At 38.4% G+C, this 22,270-nt stretch overlaps 1 protein-coding gene across 4 annotated transcripts in view; it reads left to right on the forward strand.

The window, feature by feature from the left end:
• The first annotated feature begins 1,009 nt into the window (after nt 1-1,009).
• The window catches only part of MAP9 (microtubule associated protein 9), a 34,603-nt gene continuing 13,342 nt past the window's right edge, over nt 1,010-22,270 (forward strand). Inside the window, exons 1-7 of one of the 4 annotated variants that reach the window (XM_015080638.3) lie at nt 1,010-1,167; nt 2,031-2,186; nt 2,935-3,019; nt 4,159-4,479; nt 10,598-10,827; nt 18,974-19,067; nt 20,833-21,077. In XM_015080638.3, the coding sequence (XP_014936124.1) occupies nt 2,112-2,186; nt 2,935-3,019; nt 4,159-4,479; nt 10,598-10,827; nt 18,974-19,067; nt 20,833-21,077 (1,050 nt within the window). In that variant the 5' untranslated portion in view covers nt 1,010-1,167; nt 2,031-2,111. Of the gene's footprint in view, nt 1,168-1,526; nt 1,665-2,030; nt 2,187-2,934; nt 3,020-4,158; nt 4,480-10,597; nt 10,828-18,973; nt 19,068-20,832; nt 21,078-22,270 lie in introns of those variants that run through there. The other 3 variants (XM_015080640.3, XM_015080641.3, XM_015080639.3) reach the window with 3 other exon arrangements.

The raw sequence follows: 22,270 nt of genomic DNA on the forward strand, positions 1-22,270 counted from the left end.
GTCATGATCTCAATGGAAGAGTTGGAGCCCCAAGTCAGGCTCTTTGCTGCTGCTTCAGATTCTGTGTCTCCCTCACTCTCTGTCCCTACCCCCACTCACATTCTGTCTCTCTCAAAAATAAATAAACACTAAAAATTTTTTAAAAAATAAAAAATAGTAGAAATCATGTTATTTTGAAGTCTTTAAAGAATTGTTTCTGTCTTTCGTTTGTTTAAGGATTTGCTGTACTAAGTGATGTCTATATTGGTTACTTCAGCAGAATGTGGTCCCCCAGTCTATGAGACTATTTTGTTCATTGCCTGGCTTGATTTTAACCAGATTATCCATCCACTTCGTATACAAAGGAGGGAGGGGGGGTACTTTCCATGAAAGAAACACTTGGAATGGGTTTTCAGCTGTGTGGACAAGGGACTTTGTGACTGTTGCATAAAAAGTGTATCTAATATTGACTGAAGGCCATCTCAGGCCTCTTGCAGGTGTTCCACCTACATTATTTCATTCAATACTCACAGCAACCCTCTAAAGTGGCTTTTTTTTTTTTCAGAAGAGGAAACGGGGTGGGGGGGGGCGGCAAAATTTGCATGACATCTCACGGGTATAGAGAAGGAGTGCCAGGATTCAATGGGGGCAGTTGGTCTCAGTCTGCAAATGTCTCTCTGTAGCTATTCTGTCCCATCTGTCGGTACACTACTCCGATTCGCAAAACTTCAAATCCTAACTCTGACAAAACGGTGACTGTGCTTTGACTTAAACAGGTGGAGGTAAGGGCTCTCAGTCCTCTAGCAAGCGCAAGGCTTGGTCCCGGGTGGGAGCCTGGGGGTCCTGTCTCCTAGGCAACTGCAGTAGCACTGTAGGCTTTAATGCACCCTTTCCCCAGGACCCAAAGGGGTGACGTCATTTCCTCCGTCTGGGCGGTTGCCCCAGCGACGCGTCAGGCGGAAGAGCGGTGTCGGGTACCCGAGAGACCTGGCGGTGAGGAAGTCACTTCCTCCCAGAGACGCTGTTTCCTAGCAACCTCCTCCCATCTCCGCTTTTAGTCCCTCCTCTTTGCTCAGACCTGTGACAATCTCCTAGAGCCGGCAGGCCCAGGCCGTGGCGAGAGGCTCTTGCCCAAGGCCAGGCGCTCAGTCCCTAGGGTAGCGGGGAGCTCACCGCAGGATCGGCTGGGTGGGTACAGAACACGGGTCCCGGGGTCTCGGAGGAAGGGGACTGGGACAGCGTTCGGTGTGCACGGGCCGGTCGAGTGCTGGGACCTGGGCTGTCTGTCGGCGCGGTGCAGTGCGGAGCCGGCGGGGACCCGGGTGCCACCTGGCCTGGCAAGAGCGGTCCCCGGCCGCGCGCTGCAGTGGATGGCGGGGCGACGGAGGCCCGAACCTCCACTCCTAGCACGAGAAAGGTTCACGGGCCCACTTGTGCAGTGATTTTAAGGCTGCCTATCACGGAGGCTTCGTTTTGTTTTTAGCTCGCCCTATTAGCACTTTTATGGGAAGGAAGAGCGACTGGAAAAAAATATCGCTATTGCAGTTTAGCATTATGATCTTTGTCTTTCACTAGAACTGTACGCAAGGTTTTTTTGTTTTTGTTTTGTTTTGTTTTGCTTTTTTGGTAGCGCTCTTGGGTGTATCTTTTATGCTGCCAGTCTCCTTGGTAGTTTTCTAAATAAGGTATGGCTCTTTCTTGGACAATGTTATACTTTGGGGATGGAAGGGAGGTGAATAAGATACTGTATTTTAATTGGCAACATTTTATCATATTAACCTGTTGCAGTCATTTATTTGATCATCCTTAAGATAATTGCAAAACAATTTTAGGATAACTTCAATTTGACTTTTCTTTGATAACAGACTGGTGAGAATTTTATATTTCTTTAGAAGAACTCTACATATTTAAGTGATTATTAGCTTAATATTCATATGAGATGCTTTTCTCAATTGTTTTTTGTTGGCTCTTTTTTTTCTCTTTGCACTAAAGGGTAGTAATAGAAATTCTCAAATGTGCAAAAAAGTCTGATTTCTTTTTGTACATTTCAGGCACCATCAGAATTTGAATTATTTCCCTTGCCTATTAGCCATTTTATAAAGATTTAAAAAAGAAAAAAAGAAAGAAACACTATGTCTGATGAAGTTTTTAGCACAACTTTGGCTTATACAAAGAGTCCAAAAGTCACGAAAAGGACTACTTTCCAGGTAAAGTATTTCAAAACATTTTTATTTTGAGTGACTTGACAAGGTTAACTCTGTATTTGTAACGATGGACTCAAAATGATTCTAGGAATGACCCTGTAAAATGCAGGAGTAAATCCTACCTTCCTTTGGAGATTTTGCATTTCCTTTGGAGATCATATGTGGGCTCCAGTGTTACCAACTCTTCTGTGTGGCTTTCAGACTAGTACACTAGCTTTTGAAATTTTAAATCAGCTTTTAAAAGTTAAGTTATATAGCAACTTTAAATTTGCATCTAAGTTTTTTTTTCTGTTGTGACATAATACCATTTCACTTCTCTCTGTCTAGTCACTGCTGTTTTGAACTCAGCTTCTAAGTTTGCCGTATGGATTACATGTATTACCACAATATGCTAAAACAAAAGATCACAAAAAGGACCAGTTTCTTCCAAAATGCCAGTGTGTAATAAATCCTGTATAAATTGAGTCCTGCCTTGTTTATTATTCTCCCACCCTGATTACAGCCTGTAATTCATTTATTTGATATTGCCTGTTTCCTCCAATTTAACTGTAAGCTTCATGAGGAGAGGGATCTTGTCGGTGGTGTTACAATGGAGTCTGAGGGTTTGGGTGCATGGCATAAGGATTATGTGTTATATGAATGAAACCTGGGTTTGAAAGCAGTTAATCAAGCATTATTTGTTTAAAGAACTAATTCTAAATATGAGACCTCTCTGTTTGGGTGGAAATTAATCTTAATTGTCTCATTTCAGGATGAGCTAATAAAAGCAATTACAGCCCGCTCAGCCAGGCAAAGAAGTTCTGAATACTCTGATGACTTTGACAGCGATGAGATTGGTATGTGTGAATATGGAAAAGTAAACCACTTGTCCTTTTTTTGCTTCTTTAGGTGCATTTAGCCCATCCCTACAAAAACAATCACTTACGTTAAAATAATACCTACAAATACACTGGTTTTAAATTTCCAACTTTTTAATGAGTAAAAAGCCATTCATAACTTTTAAGAAGTTGTATGATTGTCTTTGTTTATTTCTGAGCGTGTATACTGAAAATGTAAATTAATTGATAGGTTTGCAGTGAAAGGATGTCTGTCAGTTGTAAACCATGTTGGACACAAGTGTCGACCCTATGAGACCCTCCAGCGAATTGAAAACTAGGGCCTGTGGAGCTAAACTTTGGTGCACATCAGAATCACTTTTGTAATGGTTTTTATAAGTCAGATTTTTTGGCTATAATAGGGGCTCCGTTTTAAAAGCCTAGCATATCGGCACTGGTATTTTAATTTGGTTCTTTGATCATATAAAAATATTAGCATTTTAGGCTTCAAGTGTAAAGACACATAATTCCAACGTCGCAAGTCAGTGTATTATACTTTAATATTCAGTGAATAGCTCTTGATATTGTCTTTAAAAATAATCAGAACAATAGTTAAATCATTGCTATATAGTTAAGTTAGCATTCTTTATCAACCTTCTCATAGTAAAAGCTAATACTCTGGTATGCATGAAATTGTAGTTCTGAAATTTTTATGGAAAAAAAATATATAATTAGCAAATAACCAGTAAAATTCTTCCACTTATCGATGTTCTCGATTTTATATAATGAAGTCATTTGCAGATAAAAGCTTTACAGTCCAAAACCCAGCTTAAATATCCCATGTCATTGTTATTTTGCGGGACCTTTGGATGATTCTCAGAGCAAGTGTAGGGCTTGGCACACTCTTCATACTCAGTAAGTATGTTTTGAATAAATTAATGAAATTGAAATTTTTATTTCATAAATACCGACAAAAACTCCCTAAGTTAGCTGTGTCTTAGAACTGCAGACCTGTTGGTAAAACAGACTTGCATCCATTCTAGTTGTAAGTTCATTTTACAACCTTAAAGATCAGTTTTTAAGGTTGTCTTTTTGATTAATGTAAACTTCACAACTTTAAAGAAGACTGTGGAAAACATTTTTTCTCTCCCATTTTTCAGTTTCCTTAGGTGATTTTTCTGATACCTCAGTAGATGAAAATTCAGATAAGAAAAAAATGAATGATTTCCATTTATCAGATGATGAAGAAAAGAATTCCCCAAAACTATCTTTTTTGAAAACCAAGAAATCAAACATTGACATGACAAAAGATGAGCCAGCTTTCTCTGCCAAAAATGATAAGGACATGGCACCTGATGGTTGTGGAGACGTGGTTGGAGCTCCCTTATCTGAATCTCAAAGTGAAGACCAGGAAATCGAAAAAGACAAAATTAAAATGAAACCTAAACCCAGGATTCTCCCAGTCAAAAGCACATCTTCAGGTAATTTGTTAGGTTGGTGTAATCGCAGTTCTTATAAACTTATTTTCAGATAATCACAAAATATCTTTATATGGTAGCTAGTAAATATTTAAGAAATAGACTTACCTTTGTAATTTCAATTTTTTTTTTAACTTTCATTCAGTCTTGAGAGACAGAGAGACAGAGTATGAGCAGAGGAGGGACAGAGAGAGAGGGAGACACAGAATCCAAAGCAGGCTCCAGGCTCTGAGCTGTCAGCGCGGAGCCCAACGCAGGCCTGGAACTCACGAACGGTGGGATCATGACCTGAGCCGAAGTCCGTTGCATAACTGGCTGAGCCACCCAGGCTCTCCTGTAATTTTAGACTTATCAATCAAAGTAATGGATTTATAAAACATATAGTTCTGGCATCCAGTTGTATGTCAGTCTTGCATCTATGCTGGTGCCTTTTAGAAGGTCAGACAGAGTACCTTGTCATTCACAACTGTGGCTCCCAAAGCTTCTCGAGCCTTGCGAGGCCTTTGGGCTTCAGTTTTGTTTTCATGGGTGGACTGCAATGCAGTCCTTTCTAATCCATTTTACACTCCAGAAATTAGTGTTCCAGCGGCATCAGAACTAATCCTTTGAACAATCACTTCCATGCCATCATTTGCCAGAAGATTTTCTGACATTTGAGTATTTGAAGGGAGAGGGTTTTGTTGTCGGTGTTGTTATTGAAGCCTCCAACTTTCCTTCAGAAAAGAGAATCTCTATTTAGTTTCTCTGTTCCCTGGGAAAATCCACCGAAACTCAGTTTCCTGAAGGGAAGTTCCTGGTGCGATTGGGAATATAGTAGTTTCTCCACAATTCTCCTGAGCTCTAGGCACAGTGAAGTGAAGATGATGTGAAGCAAGAGCCAGACTCTCTGAGGCCCCCTGAGCCACCACACAAAAATATGGGCATAGAAGATTAAGGCTTTGGTGTCTGTTATTTAGCCCTTTTTTCCTGTTTTATAGAAAAAATATTCGTTGATACTTACCTTCATAAAAGTCTATTTCCTTTGTATCATTAAATACTGTACTGGTAAATGCTTCCTACTTCACCTGTTAGGTATCACTGGTAACATCAGGCAGAACTTTATTTCAGACATATCCCATTAACCTTCAAATAAGAAGATATGAACAGAGCAGGAAAAAAGCCACCGTGTGTTAATTACAGGTGACCTTGGCAAATAGGGTAAGCCTTATTGTCTTTATGAGGAGGAGGATGAAACCTGTTCTTCTTGTTCTACAGAATCATTTTGAGACTCTATGGAAGTGTGTCTGAGAAACTATATAAGTCTACAAAAATATAAGCACAAGGCCTAATGAAACAGAATTAAAGTGCTGAAATGTACCTTCCCAGTGTACTGAATAGCATCAAAAATGAAGGGAAAGGGAACATAAGGGAACTTGGCAACTATCCAGTAGTTCACCATTTCCCAAAACACAGCCTACAGTTTGTTCATTTGTATCATTGGAAAAACACAGAAATATGGAAGTTTTAAAGTAATTTCTTTATGAGAGAACTTGTTGGAGCCATTCAGAAAGAAATATGCATGAGAGATCTTTAAGAAGGATAGAGTAGACAGTGTTTCCTAGTCCTAGTGAATTTGGAAGTCTGTTTTTATGGATTATATTTATCCTATTTGTCTTGATTCTGCAAAGCTTTTCATTAGGTAAATAAGAAAGTATAAACACACAGAAGCTAAAATTTGGTCTGATGTAGATAGAAGCATATAATTAGAACTTTATGGTAGATAATCATCAATAATCCACCTATTTAATACCTTTTTTTAAAAACCTGTGACAAGCTAAAATGAATAAAGAAATACTTTTCTTAAACCACAAGATGGCACCAGGATTCTAAACACTATACACAAATGTGCAATACCTTATTTTTAAAGTCATTAGCCATTTGCAATTCACTATATGTAATGTAAAACTAGTTACCAAAAACAGGTAATCATTTACATTTCATTATAAAAGAAAGCATTTTGAAAACGTATAGAAGTATTTTTTTCTGTCTGAATTGACAATACTTCTAGAAGTGGAATTGTGGTATAAAGTATATTAAAGTCATTATTCCTAGCCTCTTCAGATTGAAGAAAAAAATTGAGGCTAGTGGTCAGTGCCTGGCATATACAATTCAGTGAGTATTTTAACGTATAAATGAATAAATGAATGACTCATTCCTGAAAGAAAGAATGTGGTTCACGGGTTAAGCTTTATCCCTCTCTAAATTTTTAGACTCTTTTTCTTACAAATTTGGAACTTAATATTTAAAAAAATTTTTTTTAACATTTCATTTTTGAGAAACAGAAAGAGACAAGAGTGTGAGTGGGGGAGGGACAGAGAGAGAGAGGGAGACACAGAATCCAGAGGAGGCTCCAGGCTCTGAGCTGTCAGCACAGAGCCCGATTCGGGGCTTGAACTCACGGACCACGAGATCATGACCTGAGCTGAAGTTGGACATTTAACCGACTGAGCCACCCAAGCACCCCTAGAACTTAATATTTTTAATGTGGTGAGACATTGCTAAGTAGCAATTAATGCTTTATAAAAATATTAGAATCTGAAAGTTTCCTTTGCTCTTGCTTGGCTTTTGGAAAAAGTAGACTCTCATTTCTTCAAGCAAATGTCACATGGGCAGTGATTGTAGAAAGTAATTTTTACAGGGTATGTTGTTTTTATTTTAACATTAAAATGACTAAAGGCATGAACTTCAGAGTCAGGGTGCTCTTGTTTTAATTCCACAAGCTAGAGTTTATGATCATGGGTGTACAACCTCTTTGTTCCTCATTTATTTGTCTGTGAATTGGGCAGAATAGTTGAACCTGTGCTAGAGGTTTGAGACAATTAAGTGGGTTTATATATTTGAAGTGTTTAGAACAATCTGGTGGAAATTCAGCACTTTTCTAAGTGCTTTTATTATTTATTTTATTATTTAGCATTTGCTCTTAAGCAGATCAATTTATTTCTCCACACATATTTATTGTGAATATAGTTTTCTTTCCATAATGTTACAAGTGCTGTGATGATAACTGAGAATACGACATTATAAAGACCTAATACCAATCCTCCAAGACTGTCATAGTCCGTTTGGACCACTGTATCAAGGCACCATAGACTGGATGGGTTTTAAACGACAGAAACCTATTTCTCACAGTTCTGGAAGCTAGCAGTCTGAGATCACAGTACCAGCATGGTCAGATGAGACAGAACCCTCTTCTGGGTCTCAGACTTCTGATCGTATCTCTGTGTGGTAGAAGGGGTGAGGGAGCTCTCTGGAGCCTCTTTTATAAGGGCACTAATCCCATTCATGAAAGTTCCACTCTCATGGTCTGATCACCTCCCAAAGGCCCCACCTCCTAATGCCATCAACTCTGTGGTTAGGATTTCAACCTAAGAATTTGAGGGGACGGTGGAGACACAAACATTTAAGCCATAGCAAAGACTTTACAATTCAATGGCAAAGTATATAAAAGGTACCTAAGGAAAGTAAGCACCTAAGTTTACTTGAGGGCATCAGGGAAGTCTTCCTGAAAATGGCAATAATAGTAATAACTGACAAATAATAGTACCCATAGTCAGAAGTCTTGGTTGCAAATGACTCAGTTCAGACTTCAGTGGAAAGAGGAATTTATCACTTAATTGAGCATGGATGTCAGAAGACCTCTCAGTTTAGAGAGAGTCCTTTTATGTCATCTGGATTCTCTCCACTTCTGTCTTTCCTCCCTGACTCTGAGACCTTCTCACTCTCTCCTCCCACCCCTGTCACTGGCCCAGTTACTCCATCCCTTGGTCCAGTTGTTTTTTGTCTGTCTGTCTGTTTGTTTGTTTGTTTGTTAATCATTTGGTCTCTGTCTCAGCCATCCCTTCACTTGGCAGGAAAGAATGCCACTAGCAGTCTCCAAATCGTATCCTCACAGATGCATGTGATCTTAAAGATATATTCTTCAACTCTAAATAGAAAAGTACTGACCTCCTGACCGCCTGCTGTGGATGGGGGAGATGAAGTTTCTGTGATATGCTGGGAGGGTGGGGTGCATTGCGGACCCCCCCCCCCCTCACTGAGGTACAGAGGAGGTATTTGTTAATCCACTAGAATCACAAGGATGGAGAAGAGGAGAGACTACCCCAAAGAAAACAGGAGTGATGGACACACCAAAACCAAAACCAAAAAACAAACAAAGAAAGAAAAAGGAAGGGAATAGTTTACCAGAGTTATCAATGTTCATTGAGTACCATACACTTTATATGTATTTTCTTACTCAGGTCCCACAGGTGCTTTAGGAATTCTTAATTCATGTTACCGACGGGAAAACTGAGGTATGTGGAGGTTATATGATTGTGTGAGAGTATGGTGCCAATGACTGTCAGAGCCAAGGTTCAAACATGAAATATCTTAAATAGACAAACTCATCCAGAGAACAGGTAGAATGGTAGTGGCCATGGCCTTTGGGGAGAGGAAAAGTGCATTTGCTATTCAACAGGTGTAAAGTTTCCCTCAGGCAAGATGAAACGTTCTAGAGGGCTGCTGTACGACACGGATCCTTTAGTTGACAATACTGTATCATGCACTTAAAATTTGCTAAGAGGGTAAGACCCCTTGTTAAGTGTTCTTATCACAGTAAAAAAACTGACTCAGCCCCTTCTTTCAGGCATTATACAATATTCCGCTTACATTGAGGCTCGAATGGCATGCAAGCTTTTGTCAGGAGAAGAAGCAGCAGGCGGACATTCTAGGCAGAGGGATCAGCTTGGGTAAAGGTATGGTAGCAGGAGGGTCTGTGGCGCAGCCCCAAGAGAGCAGTGAGCCGAGTATTTCAGGAACACAGACTACAAAGTGGGTGTACCAGGAGACAAGGCAGCGCTGGTAGCCAGGCAGAAGACCATGAGACCTTTTATACTGTTCAGAGGCAATTAAGCTTTTATTCGGTAGGATTGGATGCTGGGGAGCCATTGGGGAATTTTGTGGGGAAGAGTGATGTGATCTGATTTGCATTTTGTAAATATCTCTGAGGAGAGAGCAAATGAGTTGCTGATGGCGGGGATGTGGAAAGTGGGGTAAAAAGAGAGATTTAGCAAGAAGACTCAACAGGGGGTCCTGATGCTTCGGACATAAGGGGAACATGAGGAGGAATCCAGGATGGCTTGAACATTTGGCCCGAGTTGAGAACATAGCTAAAATTGGCAATAAAACATTTATAGTGGTGCCAGCTTGGTATGGTGACGGAATCTTCTAGCAGCATTCATAAGCCCATTTATAGCTAACGAGGAGGAAGGTGTTGATTACTTCAGTTTTGAAGTTTGTCAGAAGAAAGCACTGGTAGAACAATGGAGAAACGAATATGTATAACAGGTAACATTTAAGCAAGAAGTTTACGTAAAACGCTTTCTTACCTTTGAGGGCTGGAAGTATACCAGCATTACATTGTCGTTTTAAACTTGGAAGTAAGGGAAATAGTAACTCAGACGCTTTAACAACCGTGGAGAGGTTTTATGGACTCAAAAGAACACAGTTCACAAATGTAGTTCTTCGTTCCTCTCTGCAATGAGAGTAGCGCTCCTGTCCCCAGTACCCACATCATCTTCATGCTTGTGACGCAACTTACCTTGCTCTTACAATTTCTTTTGTTTAGAATCATCTCCCCTCCAAATGTGTAAATCCTTGGACAGGGTCATTGTCACTGTCTTGATTATGAAGTCCAGCAATGTGAGTAATGTGTTCAGGGCCTGACAGCAGACATTCAATCAAGGTTTATGCATGAACCCCCATAGAGGCAGAAACTGGGGCACCGTTGGTGTTTTGTTTTTTAGTTGTTATTTTTTTGACTATGAGAGTTCATAAACTTAAAGAGTCAACTTCTCACAAAACTAAACTAGTTACTTCCAGGATGGTAGCTACTTTGGAAAAAAAAAAAATCGACCTTGAACTATGGCTCATTTGTGCTTCCTGGAGCTCTGTGTAGAGAAGGGTTGTGGGCTTCTGGACTGTCCAGGGAAGAGAGCTAAGGTGCATGGACACAGGAGGGAAGTATGGCAGCACCTTAGGGTGTAATTGAAGTCATGGTCATTTTTTTGGTATGCTCACCTTAAAACACTTTATTTTTTGGCAGAAAACAATAGCAGCCTTGAAGCAGACAACCACTTCAGGCCTTCACCTCGGCCACGGAGTATGTTGAAAACACACAGCCACAAGGAGGAGAAAGATGGGCCAGGAGAAGATAAAACAACTGCTCTCCGTGAAGAATTAGAGCCACATTCTGCACCTTCCCCCCTCCCAGTGCTAAATGACGGACAACTAGAAGCTGAGAAAAAAGCATTCTCGGAAAACCTAGATCCTGAGGTTAGTGCTACTGTGCAACTGCTGAATTTGTTCTTGAACTCAGGACTTTGCATCTGATTACGAAGAAGAGAATTTGTGTGTGTGTGTGTGTGTGTGTGTGTGTGTGTGTGTGTGTTACATGTTCTTTTCAGCACTTGATAGAGAAATTACTTATTTTGATTTATTTTGACAAGGAAATAATTTAAAGATGTTTTTAGTAATATACAGTATTCCATTGAATCTAAAGCTCCAACTGTAAGATATAACACAGATGTACATAACATTATTTTATGTACTGCGAAGAAAGAAGAAAACTCTGACAATGAATCTGTAATCCACCAGTAATTATAAGATGCACCATCCAATTTCAGGGAAAGTAAATGTGAAAAAAAGAAGTTGCCCTTTTGAGTCTATGAAATAATGTCTGTCTTTAATTGTTCAGAATTTATAGTTTTAGGGGTGCCTGGGGTGGCTCAGTCGGTTAAGTGTCCGACTTCAACTCAGGTCATGCTCTCATGGTTTGTGGGCTCGAGCCCCATGTCGGGCTTATGCTGACAGCTCAGAGCCTGGAGCCTGCTTCAGATTCTGTCTCCCTCTGTCTCTGTTTCTCCCCTGCTTGCACTCTCTCTCTTGCAAAAATAAGTAAACAATTTTTTTAATTTATAGTTTTAGTCACATATCTTTGAATTTTATAACTTATGGCTAAGAAGAGTATAGCCAGTGTCATTTTATTCATTTGGTTTTATTCACTCAACAAATATGTGTGTGTGTGTGTGTGTGTGTGTGTGTGTGTGTATTTTTTAAATGTTTATTTGTTTATTTTGAGAGAGAGAGAATGTGGTGGAGAGGCAGAGGGAGAGAGAGAGTGAATCAGAAGCAGGCTGTGCACTGACAATGCCCCCAATGCAAAGCTTGATCTCACGAACTGTGAGAATACTACCTGAGCCAAGATCAAGAGTCAGGCACTTAACCGACTGTGCGACCCAGGCACCCCTCAGCAAGTGTATATTGAATGATCATGGCAATGTCCCATATTTGGGGGGGATACAGTAAATGTGATCCTTCAGGATTTCATCAGAGAGTACACTAGGTATTGTTATTAGGGGAGAACACTTGGGCCCCTCTCTTCACCTTTCACTATGGTTAGTGAACTTACACATAACAGTTCAGAAGGAGTAATTATGAGAAGAATGTTTGCTCTCCATAATCTGCTTTAGCAGATCAGGGAAAAGAACTAAATGGTACCTGGTTGAGCTTCTTTCTTTTTCTCCTCACTCCTCTGTGGTGGTGTGCGTGTAAGGATCCGGTCCCTTCGAGGCGGCACAAAGGGAGCTGGAGCACCTCCTTCATGTTAGGACTAAACAGATGGATCCTTCCAATTCGGAGGGGAAGTGTGAGCACAATAAGCTACTGATTCAAATCTGGCTTTGTAGCTTAGCTTTACCAGTAAAGCCGACAATTTGATATAAATCTATCTGAGCTCAAGGTGCTATTTCCTAATTTGTTCTGAAATCAGGAGAAGAAAAGAGGGTGTAATCAAACTGGTATTTTTTTATATTTAGTAAAACTAATTGCCCACGTGGGTTTTGTGTCAGTTTACCGTAGCTACTGTAACAAATTGCCATGAATTGGATGACTTAAAACAACAGAAATTTACTGTCTCCATTCTGGAGGTCAGAAGTTCAAAATCAAGTTATGGGCAGGGCCGTGTTCCCTCCGGAGGCTCCAGGGAAGAATTCTTCCTCGTTTCTTCCAGCGTCTGTCGGTTGCCAGCAGTCTTTGGCGCTCCGTGGCTTAGAGCTGCCTCACTTCCATCCCTGCCGTCATCATCATGTGGCCTTCTCTTCTTCCCTGTGTCTCAGTGTTTCCCTCTCTTTTCTCTTAAAAGGACACCAGTCATTGGATTTAGGGCCCACCTAATCCACTATGTTCTCATCTTCACTAATTCCTTTTGCAGACACCTTGTTTTCAAGTAAGATCACATTCTGAGGTTCTGGATGAAATTTTGAGGGAACACTCTTCAAAGTGGTACTGACACCTAACTTTAGATGCTCCCTGCTAGCATTTCTGCATCCCTTGCTTAAAAAAAAAAAAAAGAAGGTATTCCTAAAGTTTTTAAACTAACATCATATTATGACAAGATTTAATCAAATGAAATATCAACCCATAATCGCACCATTTAATAACAACTACATTCATCATTCTTATTCCCCTCTAGGCTACTTTCCTATACCTGTTTTAGCATACTTGTCGTAACGTAATTTGTATCCTACTTTTTCTTTGTCTCTTAGCATTGGGTCATAAAGTATTTCCACATTGCTGGGTGATCTTGAGAAGACTACATTCACCTTACTGATTATAACATAGCCCATAACATAAAACTCTTATGTTATTTCTGGGTACGTTGGATACTTCTATTTTTAATAATCCGAATGTTCCTTATTTCTCATTATAAAGATCTTGCGGACTATGCTCTGAATCTTCTTTAAGCCCACCTCCTCAGGGATTTCTCATCTATTTTTTGTTCAGCTCTTCTCTCTTCTATGTCTATAACCTTTGGCTCTTTACTGGAAGTCAAAGACTGGAGGGGTCTGTGTCTATCTGCATTCTACTATGCTCAAGTCTCTTTAATTGTGTATACACTCTCGCTTGATACCACACCTCTTCCCCCCCAACCTTACCTTCCTGCAAATGTCTCAGCTAGATTTTGAAAGGTGACATTTACTTTCTTACCATCCTCACCTCCTACCTTTCGTGTGTGTGTGTGTGTGTGTGTGTGTGTGTGTGTGTGAGAGAGAGAGAGAGAGAGAGAGAGAGAAAGGTGGAGATGATACATATGTATGTATATATGTCAAACTTAGCATTCCTGGGATAAGATCTGGTTGATCACAGTAGAATATTTCATTGTGGGATTTGATTTGTTAATATTTTGTTAAGATTTCCACATCCATACTTATGGAGGCTATCTGTGTATATTTTTTTCCTTATAATGTTATTATCAGGCTTGGGTATCCTATGAGTTGGGGAGTATCTCTTCCTCTTTTATTTTCTAAAAGTTTGGTACCATTTTTTTTCTTTAATTAAGAGAATTCACTAGTGAAATTGTCTGGGATTTTCTTTGTGGAGAGGTATTTGATAGTAAAGTGTATTTTTTTTTAAATTTTTTTTAACATTTATTTATTTTTGAGACAGAGAGAGACAGAGCATGAATGGGGCAGGGTCAGAGAGAGGGAGACACAGAATCTGAAACAGGCTCCAGGCTCTGAGCTGTCAGCACAGAGCCCGACGCGGGGCTTGAACTCACGGACCGTGAGATCGTGACCTGAGCCGAAGTCGGACGCTTAACCGACTCAGTCACCCAGGCGCCCCTAAAGTGTATTTTTTGATAGATATTTTGGTATTCAGGTTTTCTATTTCATCAATTTGGTAATTTAGGTCTATTAAGAAATTTGTCCATTTCATCTGAGATGTTGAATCTATAAACATGAGGTTGTGATAATTCCTTTATTCTTTTGATGACAGTGAGATTATCATAACATTCCATCTTTTATTTCTAATATATAGATTATGTTTTCTGTCTTTCTTGTAATATCTTGATAAGCATCATCCAGTTTTATTAACTTTTCTAAGAACCAACTTTGGCTTTGTCAGTTTTCTCTGTTGTTTGTTTCCAATTTCACTGATTTTCACTCTTCATTTTTTTTTCTTCCTTTTTTTTTTCTTTTACTTTGTTTTGGTTTAATTTGCATACCCATAAGTTGGAAAATGTATTCATTGATTTTAAGCCTTTCATCCTTTCTATTAAAACCTTTGAATGCTATAAATTTCCCTCTCTGCACTGCTTTAGCAGCACCCAAATTTTAATACCTTTTATTTTCATTATCATTTCTTTTAAATATATTTTCTAATTTCCTTTGTGGTTTCATTTTTGGCTGATTGGTTAATTTGTGGTGAGTGATTTTACTTTCAAATATCTGGATTTTTTTCTATACGTAATTTTGTATTGATTTGTAATTTAGTTTTGTTATGATCAGAGACTATATCTTACATAATTTCACATTTTACAGATTTTTTTAGATTTTTTTTATGGATCAGCCTAAGTGTATCTTGTGAAAATTCCATTTGCATTTACAGAAGATGTAAGTGTTGCAGCTGTTGGATATACTGTTCTATAATTTCTGTTTGGTCAAGGTGGCTGGTGGTGTCACTGAGATCTTCTCTATCCTCACTGATTTTTTTGTCTGGCTGGTTTACCAAGTACCAACAGTGTTAAAATCTCCAGTTATGTTTGTGAATTTGTCTGTTCTTCCCTTTAGTTCTATCAGTATTTTATGACTCTATTAGGCACATACACATTTATCATTATTATGTCTTGACCCTATTTACATTATGAAATGTTTCTTCCTCTGGTAATTCTCCTTATCTTGCAGTTTGATTTGTCTAATATTTCAGCTTTCTTACTACTGGTGTTTGCATAGTTTATCTTCTTGTATCATTCTCTGCAAACTATTTGTGACTTTTTCTTTTTTATATAATTTTTATAATAATTCTTTTATAATAACTGTTAGGTTATAAAAAACTGTCACCTTTTTTTTTTTTTTTAATCAAACCTGACAGTCTTCTTTTTAATTATTGTCCATTTGGGAGTGCTTAGTCCATTTACTTTTAATTTAGGACCAATTTGTTGCTGTGTGTTTTCTATTTATCTGTTTTGTTTTGTTTTTTAAGTTAGTGCTGTCATTGTTGGTCCTCTGTAACATTTTCCCTGACTTTTTTTTCTTTTTTTTCCTTGAGAGTTAATCACATAGGTTTTGGTTTCCAATTTTGATTCTTCTATTGCCTTTTTAACTGTACCTATTTGTGTTATATTTTTAGTAGTTGCTCTGTGGATTACAAGATGCAGATATAAATTCTCACAATCTACCTAGTGTCAATACTGTACTATTTCATATTTAATATAGAAATCTTGTCATAGTGTAGTTCCATGTATTCCCTCATCCATCCTGTTATTGTTGTTATAAACACTGCATTTACATATCATATAATTCCCACAATACAGTGTTACAATTTTCCTTTAAAAAAACTTTTTTGTCTTTGACTTTTAAGGAATTAAAAGAAAAAAAAGAATAAATATTTACAGTTTTCTTAAATATGTCTACCATTTCTAAGGATCTTTATTCCTTCCTATAGATCCAGATTACTTTCTGGTATTATTTCCCTTCAATTTTAAGAACTTATTTTTATATTTCTTGTAATGCAGGTTTGCTAGTGATGGGTTCTCTCGATCCTACTTATCTAAAAAAATATTTATTTCATCTTCATTTAAAAACAATTTTAATGTTTATTTATTTTTGAGAGAGGGAGAGCATGAGCAGGGGAGGGCAGAGAAAGAGGGAGCCACAGAATCCAAAACAGGCTCCAGGTTTAGCTGTCAGCACAAAGGCCAAAGTGGGGCTCAAACCCGGGAACTGTGAGTCAGCTTAGCTGAGTATATACATCTAGGCTGATGACAGTTTCTTTCTCATCAACCCCATTCCCCCAGCTCTTTATTAGTTTCCATTGTTCCTGGCTGGTATTATTTCCGGTGTGAAATCAGCAATAATTCATTTTATTGTCTTCCCATGTATGTTTTCTTTTTTCCGGCAAAATGTTTTCAAGATTTTTTTTAAAAAAGTTTTTTATTACAATAGTTTGACTGCAAGGTAACTAGATGTGTGTTGTTGTTTTTTTTTTTTTTTAATTTTTATCCATTTATTTACTTTGAGAGAGAGAGAGAGAGAGGGAGACAGCACAAGTGAGGGAGGGGCAGAGAGAGAAAGGGAGAGAGAGAATTCCAAGTAGGCTCTGCACTGCCAGCACAGAGCCCGATGTGGTGCTCAATCCCACGGAACTGTGACATCATGACTTGAGCTGAAACCAAGAGTCGGATGCTTAACTGACTGAGCCACCGAGGTGCCCGATGTGTGTTTTGTTTTTTAATATTTATTCTGTTTGGGTTTCACTGAGCTTTCAGGATCTATAAACTGATACTTTCTTTGAAAATGGAAAGTTTTTATGTATTTTTTTTCCTGCCCTAGTTTTCTTTTCTTCTTTTTAGTATTGAAATCTTTGATATGTCTCATTCAGTCTCTAAAATTCTGTTCATGTTTCTTCAGTCTTTCTTCCCTTTGTTATTCAGATTGAACAATGTATTGGTCTGTCGTTGAGTACACTGCCCATTTTTGCCATCCCTGATCTGCTGTTGTCTACCCAGCAGATGTTTTATTTTAGTATTATAGTTTCCAACTCTATAGTGTCCATTGGTATTTTTTTTATTTTTCATATATTTAATAAGATCCCCATCTAGTCAACTTCCATGCATGCATTTCCTCCAAGTGCTTGAAAATATTTTTAATACCTATTTAAAGTCCTCATTTGTTAATTGCAACATCTGGGTCATCTCTAGCTTGACTCCTAAGGACTGTTTTGCTTGTTCGTTTGTTTTTAATGTTTTTTTTTTTTTTTTTAAAGACAGAGAGAGACAGAGTGTGAGCAGGGGAGGGGCAGAGAGAGGGAGACACAGAATCTGAAGCAGGTTCCAGGCTCTGAGCTGTCAGCACTGAACCCCATGCGTGGCTCTAACTCATGAACCATGAGATCATGACCTGAGCTGAAGTCGGACACTTAACCGAATGAGATACCCAGGTGCCCCCCAAGGGCTGTTTTTATTATTTTTGTTTTTGTTTTCATAAATATGAGTCACCATTTTCCATTTCTTCACCTATCTAGAAACTTTTTGACTGAATACGGTATATTATGAACAATATGTTATAGAGATTCTAGAGTCTGTTATGTTCCTCTGAACATGTGTTTTAGTGTACAGATATTGTGGCTGGACTCAAATTGCCAAGTCTGGGGGCGCCTGGGTGGCTCAGTCGGTTAGGCGGCCGACTTCGGCTCAGGTCATGATCTGGCGGTCCGTGAGTTCGAGCCCCGCATCGGGCTCTGTGCTGACTGCTCAGAGCCTGGAGCCTGTTTCAGATTCTGTGTCTCCCTCTCTCTGACCCTTCCCCGTTCATGCTCTGTCTCTCTCTGTCTCAAAAATAAATAAACGTCAAATTGCCAAGTCTGTCTCCCTTGCCATGGATATCAACAGAAATCTCTGCTTAGTTCTTTTGGTTTCTAATTGCTCTGATTTTACAGGATCTTCCGATGTCTTCCCTGTGCCATGCATAGATGAACCAAGGGTTTGGGACGAATTTTATAAACAAATGTTGGGGTTCGTGCCACTGCAGCTCTTCCTCAAATTTACTGGCTGACTTTATAGTCCCAAACTCCGTGCCCTGACCCTTTAAGCCAGCCTGGTGAGGCTGCAACCTTCTATCACTTGGGCTGCAAGGATGGGTGAATGAACTCAGGCAAAAATCTACTAACTTGCCAGTCTCCTCTGGCAGAGCTTTGTCTCTCAAAGTAGATTGCCGTGTGTCAGCCCTTCTGCCATTTTCTCAGATAGTTTCTGCTTCTTGCTTTTGGTAAATAATTGTCTTTGTTCCCATAAAATATCGTGGGAAAGAAAAATAGAATTTGTTACTTATGCAGTAAAGTCAAACTCTTACATTATGATGCCATCAACTTTAGGCTAGATTATGGTGCAGACATACAAATATTAATTATTTCACTTCAGATATAATTTTCAGAATTGTGAGGAAAACTCAAGTGCGTGGAGTCTATGTACTTTTTCTATCTAAATATTTGGTAGTTGTTGTCTACTTGGTTTTATAAATGGCTTTTATTTGGACATTTGACACCAAGGGTTTTTGTTCTACTCTCTTCATACCTTCTTAGAAATAAGAATTAGAGAAAAAGATATCAAATCTTTGTCTCAAATACTTATGAGATCTGATTTGAGAGCAAGAGTTTTGAAAATTGCTAAAAACAAATATCGAGATGCCCATGAAAGAGCTAGAAAAACTCTTTAGTGACCCCTGTTAATGATCAAGACATCAATGTTTGAAAGTAAAGCATATTAGCCTCCACAGGCTTAATGCTTTTGGTGTTTCATCTGCAAACTCCTCATAAGGCCGATTTCAGAGTTATGAAATAGTCTTAATAATGCTATTGTCCCACACAAATCTTAAGAAGTAAACTTACATAGTAAATACTCTTTTTCTTTTTTTTTTTTGAACAGGATCCATGGTTAACAAGTCTATCATCGTCATCTCTTAAAGAAAGTCTTGGAGATTCCTTATCACCAGGATCTGGGGAAAAAGCATCCATACAAGGTAGTTATATCAAATTGTTACATCGCATTTTATGTTTGAACTCCATATTGCTAAGAATCTTGTTTGCAAAAAACATACTTTTCAGAATGATACGTTTGTATTTGCCTTAGTTTTAACCCCCCGTGTGCTGTTTACTAACCATGTGATTTTAGATGCAGAACTAGACAAGGTTACGAGAGCAAAGTTACCTAATCTCTCTGGCCCTGTATACTGATCTTGCAAAGGGGGATCTAAGAGCAAGCTACCTCGTCTCTCATGGCTGTGAGAATTAAATGAGCTAATAATACCTGTAAAGCCCTTAGAACAGTGCCACGGTAAGCACGTAAGTAAGTGTGAGCTGTGACTTACTAATGCATTTCTTTCCTTAGTCCTGCGACATATAGCTTGATGGGAGCTAAAAGGCATAGCTATTTCTAGGACCAGGATGTGTGCATTTATTAAGTGCTTGCCATGTAGTATATAATTTTTGTCATTTTACAGATGAGAAAAACTGAAGTGCAAAGATATTGCAAAAGTCAGTGCTAAAACCATAATTTGAATCTTTGGCTGCAAAGTCCTTGTTCTTTTTACTGAATACATTAATTAGCAGTTCTAAAGAATTCATTAATGATACTTGGAGTCGTGAGTGCTCCCCAAATGAAAATGTATAACTATAATTGCAAAATTATTTTAAATCCGGCTGAGTTCAAAACCAGTTCCAAAAAATGGCTGTAATAATGAAAGCAGCAGAATTAAGACTTTGACAATAAAAATACAAAGTTGGCCAGTAGGTGGATCCTAGTAGAAGTGAAAATTGGTGGTCACGGACTTCTTCCTGTTGAACATTCCAAAGTGGGGCAGGCAGAATAATAGGAGAAGTTCTGTCATAATGAAACAGAATCTTGTCATGCCACTGCTTGAGGCTGTCCCTTAGAGCATGGAGATGAGTAATAGGCCAGCTTTTAGTGCCCTGTTGGTATCATAGACAACATTTCTGCATCTTGGCAGAAATAAAACTGTCTAGATGGGGGCACCTGGGTGGCTCAGTCAGTGAAGCTTCCGACTTCAGCTCAGGTCATGATCTCGCGGCTCATGAGTTCGAGCCCTGCATCGGGCTCTGTGCTGACAGCTCAGACAGAACCTGGAGCCTGCTTCGGATTCTGTGTCTCCTACTCTCTCTGCCCCTCCCCTGCTCACACTCTGTCTCTCTCTCAAAAATAAATAATAAACATTAAAATAAAAAAGAAAAAAAAAAAAACCTGTCTAGAAAAAGGCTTTACTCTCTGTGTGGTGGACTCTTCTAAAATTTCATGATTTCTTGGTTCTCCTGCAGCTCAGCAATTTTGCTCCCGTACCACTTGTACCTATAGTAGCATAGAGATGTGTACCTCCTGCCCGCACAGCTTCTTGTTCCAGCTAAGAAACACAGGCTTTCAAATAGAATAGATACTGCCCTCTCACTTACTTGGTTTATCATCAACAGGAGCTTTTGGTGTGCCTTTGGTTTAGGGTAGTTATTCCATTCTACTTACTAATATGTTTTTTTTTTTTTTTCCTAAGTATTAGGTAAGTCAAATGCTTTAGTACATTAAGTAGCCACTTTCTCTTTTGTACATCACTTTGGAGAAAAGTTTATTCAAGTTGAATACAATAGCTCTCTTCACATTTTATTTTGCATGACAAAGACATCCTAGGCAATCCTCATTTAGTAGAAAGCCAATGAATCTGTTATCTACCTTATTAGTTCAGAAGAGAGTTTTAGTTTTGTGACTCTGTCTCAAAATAGATCAGAATGAAGAACTTACTGAAAACCACAATTCCTTGAAATCAAATGAAAATGAAGAGAATTCATTTTTGATAGACTTTGTTGCTACTCCACATGAGAAATCCAAGGAAAGTCAAGTGATTGCTGATGACCTTGAAGAAGAAAAGGAGAAAGCTGAACTGATCATGAATGAGTTGACAGCTGATCCACCGCTATTGAAATCTCAGAGTATCGTAATATCCACTGATGCAACTGCGTCTTCAAAGGTATTTGTATAAAATTATACCTTTTATACTACAGCAAAACTCAAAATAGATGTGTTAAATATTTTACCTGCCGTATTATGTACTCTTGAATTATCCGTAGAAAACTCATCTTTTGATACTGGTATATTATCAAGTGGTTCTTATTTAATTCAATACTGTTTTACTTCAGGGAAGATTTGCAGTGAATATAATAAAATTCAATATTTCATTAAAAACTATCAAAGGTATATGATCATAATATACTTTTAAATATCTAGAAACATAAACCCATAAGTGGGTAGGTTTCTATAGGTCTTCGTGTTATAAAAATGCATCTATCTGAAACAATTTCTAAGGTTTTGAATTAGTGAATTTTTAAACATTTTGGATATCATTTTTAAACATTTTATACATTTTAAAGGAAATCTTTAAGAAATGTTTACCAACATCTTTCTTGTTTAAATGGATAGACAGTATCATTATTAGAAACATTATTATTATTATAACCTTGAGAACCAGATTTATGGTGTGTAGGATTACTTGAAACTATCCCAGAGTAGTATACTTTTAAAATTTATGGTATAGCATTTTTAGTCTTTATTTCTCTTGAAGCTAGTCTTTATTTCTTATAGCTATAGTCAGCTGGTGACTATGTGTATTTACTATTGGGGAAGGTAACAGTGCTAGTTGAAGACTTGTGGTTGAATAGGACTTTTATAATACAGAATACTAATGCTTTGTATTAAAATTTACAGAGAAGGCTCATTAAACCATGTTCCAGGTATATTGTTCGTAACCACTTTCCTTAGGAAATATCACTCATGCCAAGTAAGCCATGTAGGTTTCTATCTGTGTTCTCACTTGAATGCTAGCAGCCTTCTGTGTAAAGGAGAGAAGTTACTCCTTAAAAAGAAGAAGGGTATTTGGAATTTATAGATGGGATCCTAGAAATGTCAAACAGAGGCAGTTCTAAATTACGACAGGCAATTTATATATAATAAGTAAGACCATGACATTTCTTTTGACTGAATCCTTGGCTTTATCCTTACTCCCCTTAAAGGACCTTCCTTAAGTCTGAATCACATCATTTCCCTGCTAAGGTCTCTTTGTTGGATTGTCATCATAAGAATAAAATGCAGAGGGGCACCTGGGTGGCTCAGTTGGTTAAGCGTCTGACCCTTGATTTCTGCTCAGGTCATGATCTCACCGTTCAT

Source organism: Acinonyx jubatus, chromosome B1 (genome assembly GCF_027475565.1).
Source record: "Acinonyx jubatus isolate Ajub_Pintada_27869175 chromosome B1, VMU_Ajub_asm_v1.0, whole genome shotgun sequence".
In the NCBI taxonomy this organism is placed as follows: domain Eukaryota; kingdom Metazoa; phylum Chordata; class Mammalia; order Carnivora; family Felidae; genus Acinonyx; species Acinonyx jubatus.